Source organism: Hipposideros armiger, unplaced genomic scaffold, assembly GCF_001890085.2.
Source record: "Hipposideros armiger isolate ML-2016 unplaced genomic scaffold, ASM189008v1 scaffold_1857, whole genome shotgun sequence".
NCBI classification, from domain to species: Eukaryota; Metazoa; Chordata; class Mammalia; order Chiroptera; family Hipposideridae; genus Hipposideros; species Hipposideros armiger.
Window position 1 is genome coordinate 120,784 of NW_017733207.1, and position 2,520 is coordinate 123,303.

Sequence of the window (2,520 nt, forward strand, 5' to 3'; positions counted from 1 at the left end):
CCCCCCCCACCCCCACCCCGCTGGAGGGCCCGCTCTCCTTAGAGAGGCGTCGCGAGCTCAGCTTAATAAAATCTTCAGAACTTTAATTTGACATCCAGCCTCTTTATTGATTATCTGGACCCAACAGTTTCAGAAGCCCCCACATGATGCTCCACCAGGCCTTGGAGTGAGCTGAAGGAGAGGCAGAGCGTGCGCAGGAGGGGCCTGGCCTTGTGTCCTCTGACAGTGCAGCGCTCCCTGGCCCTGTCCCAGCCCCTGGCACATCATGGCCATGGGGTTGGAACTGATTGCTAAGTAAACAAAGACATGAGGTCGCAGGGAGATTCTTGTTCACAAAGGGGACATGGGGTTTCTGCGTGGTTGAAATTCTGAGGTGAGGCTGGGCCTTCCCAGACACACCCTTGACAAGCATTTCCACAGAGAAAATGGTCTTTTCCTTACTGTAAACGTTACTTGTGCTTACTGTAAAAACTCAAACCATTCAAAAGGACAGGAAGGGAAATATGGACCGTTGTTTCTGATCCTCTAGCTGCCCAGGGCTAACTAACAGGCCCCTGAGACCCAGTCCCTCTGAGCTCCTCCTGAGATACACAAGGACATCCACCCCATTCTCATTCACACCACACCCACCCTCACACCACACACACCCACACACCCACACACACCTACACCTTTCCACCACACCCTCACCGACACACCCTCACACCACACACTACACCCTCACCGCTTTCACCCACACACCCACTCTCACCCGCACACCATCCACATCCACACAACACAGATGCCTACACCTTCACACCACACTCTCACCCTCACCCCCCCCACACATCCTTGCCCTCACCCAGTTACACCACATACATCCCAACGTACCACAAACCCTCTCACCCTCACACACCCTTACCTTCACCCACACATAGTCATACCACACACCCCCTCACTGTCACACATCCACAACAACACCCACACACCCCTCACACACCTCCAACACTCTAATCTCCTTTACAAAAGAGGATCGCATACACACAAGAACACACTCATACAAAGAGGTAGGCATTCAGCCCTTTCTCCCTGATGCCAGCAGACAGACGCAGGATTGCAGCCCACATAACTCCTTCACCGATGTTCTGGTTCTTCCTTAACTGCCTGGAGCCTTAGTTCCCACTTTGGGAAAGTCGGGGTGAGAATAACATTGCCAAACTCACAGGGTGCCTGAGAGGCTCAGGTGGGATTTACAATTAACATGAAACCATTCTGCCAACTGTTAAGTGTGAAAGATCTGAGGAACTATTACTGCCCTCCTCCCCACCCCCCAAACAGGACTTCAGGAAGATGACAAAGCCATCTTAGTGGCACAGACTACTTGTGACGAGACTGGTAGAGGATCAGGAGGCTCACTTTGGGTTCAGGATGGGCACAAATGTCTGCCAGCCAGTCACTGCAGGGGCCTGCAGGTGCCAAACACCCCACAGGACACGTCCTGGGTCTGTGACGGTGAAATTCTGTCAGCAGAGGAGCGGAGCAGCCCCCGCTCTTGCTGAGCTTTGGGAATTATGGAAGCTCCTGTCCACCTACTGGGAAGAAGGCGGAAGGTGACCCCTGTCCATTCCCGGCCCCCACCCAACCCGGTAGTGGCTCCCAGTTGTGTCCGCCCCCAGGGCCCACTCCACCTGGCTTCAGGACTGTGGGAGGGGGCAGAGGCTGAGGTCAGGCNCTTGTACACTCAAGAGCTCACAGCCTGCGTGGAAAGGACTCTCATAGGACCCCAGTGGAGGTTGCAGCATGATGGGGGTTGGGGGAGAGGGTGTCGAATTATCAGAGGCTTTTACAGAGACTAGGATCCCTTTACTTCTATTTTATGGTCCTATGGGCAAGACACTGAACCAGCCTCTAAGGCAAACATGATTTTGAAAATAGTTGAAGTGATGCCCAGTTGCCAAGATCTCAGAATCCAGTTCTAGAGCAGTGACTTGCTGAAAGTCAGGGCTGCGGTGCTCTCGGCAGCAGGAGGACATGGAAGATTCTGTCTAGTGTGTGAATCAGGGTGGGGGTGCTCCAGCTGGGGAAGGATTAGTAGGACACAGGAAAGGGAAGGAAAGCCCCCCCCAAGCCAGGCGGGCACTGTAGCAGTGTTCCCTGTAGACAAAAAGGGGGTTCTATGTAAAGTAACCTCACAGAGTGATGGGATGTCAATTCCTAACTGGGCAAGTCAGGATGGGTAGTCACATTCCAGGCCTATGACTTCATGAGTAAAAGGTTTATCTTTGTCTTAAGCAGCCCTGCCCATAGGTTCTGTGCATCTAGGTTGATATACATTTGAAATGCCAGAAGTAATCCTCTTTTCCAGACCCCTGGAAGGGGTAACCACCCTCAAGGGAGCACAATATCTTGTTAACTCTTCTGTCCCTTGCTTTCTCCCACCTCCATGTAATCTTCCATATGGTCCCTCCTTAATTCCAAATGTGTAAAAGAAGCTATAAAACTCATCTCAGAGCACCTGAGATCTTGCTTCCCAGCAATGTT

General features: G+C 52.3%; 1 protein-coding gene across 1 annotated transcript in view; it reads right to left on the bottom strand.

Annotated features, from left to right (window-relative positions):
* Positions 1-1,432: 1,432 nt before the first annotated feature.
* LOC109378301 (class I histocompatibility antigen, Gogo-A*0201 alpha chain-like) overlaps positions 1,433-2,520 on the bottom strand; it is a gene marked incomplete at its 5' end in the record, with an annotated part of 14,841 nt that continues 13,753 nt past the window's right edge. The window contains one exon of the mRNA XM_019634732.1: positions 1,433-1,568. Coding sequence (XP_019490277.1) covers positions 1,433-1,568 — 136 coding nt within the window. The remainder of the gene's footprint in view (positions 1,569-2,520) is intronic.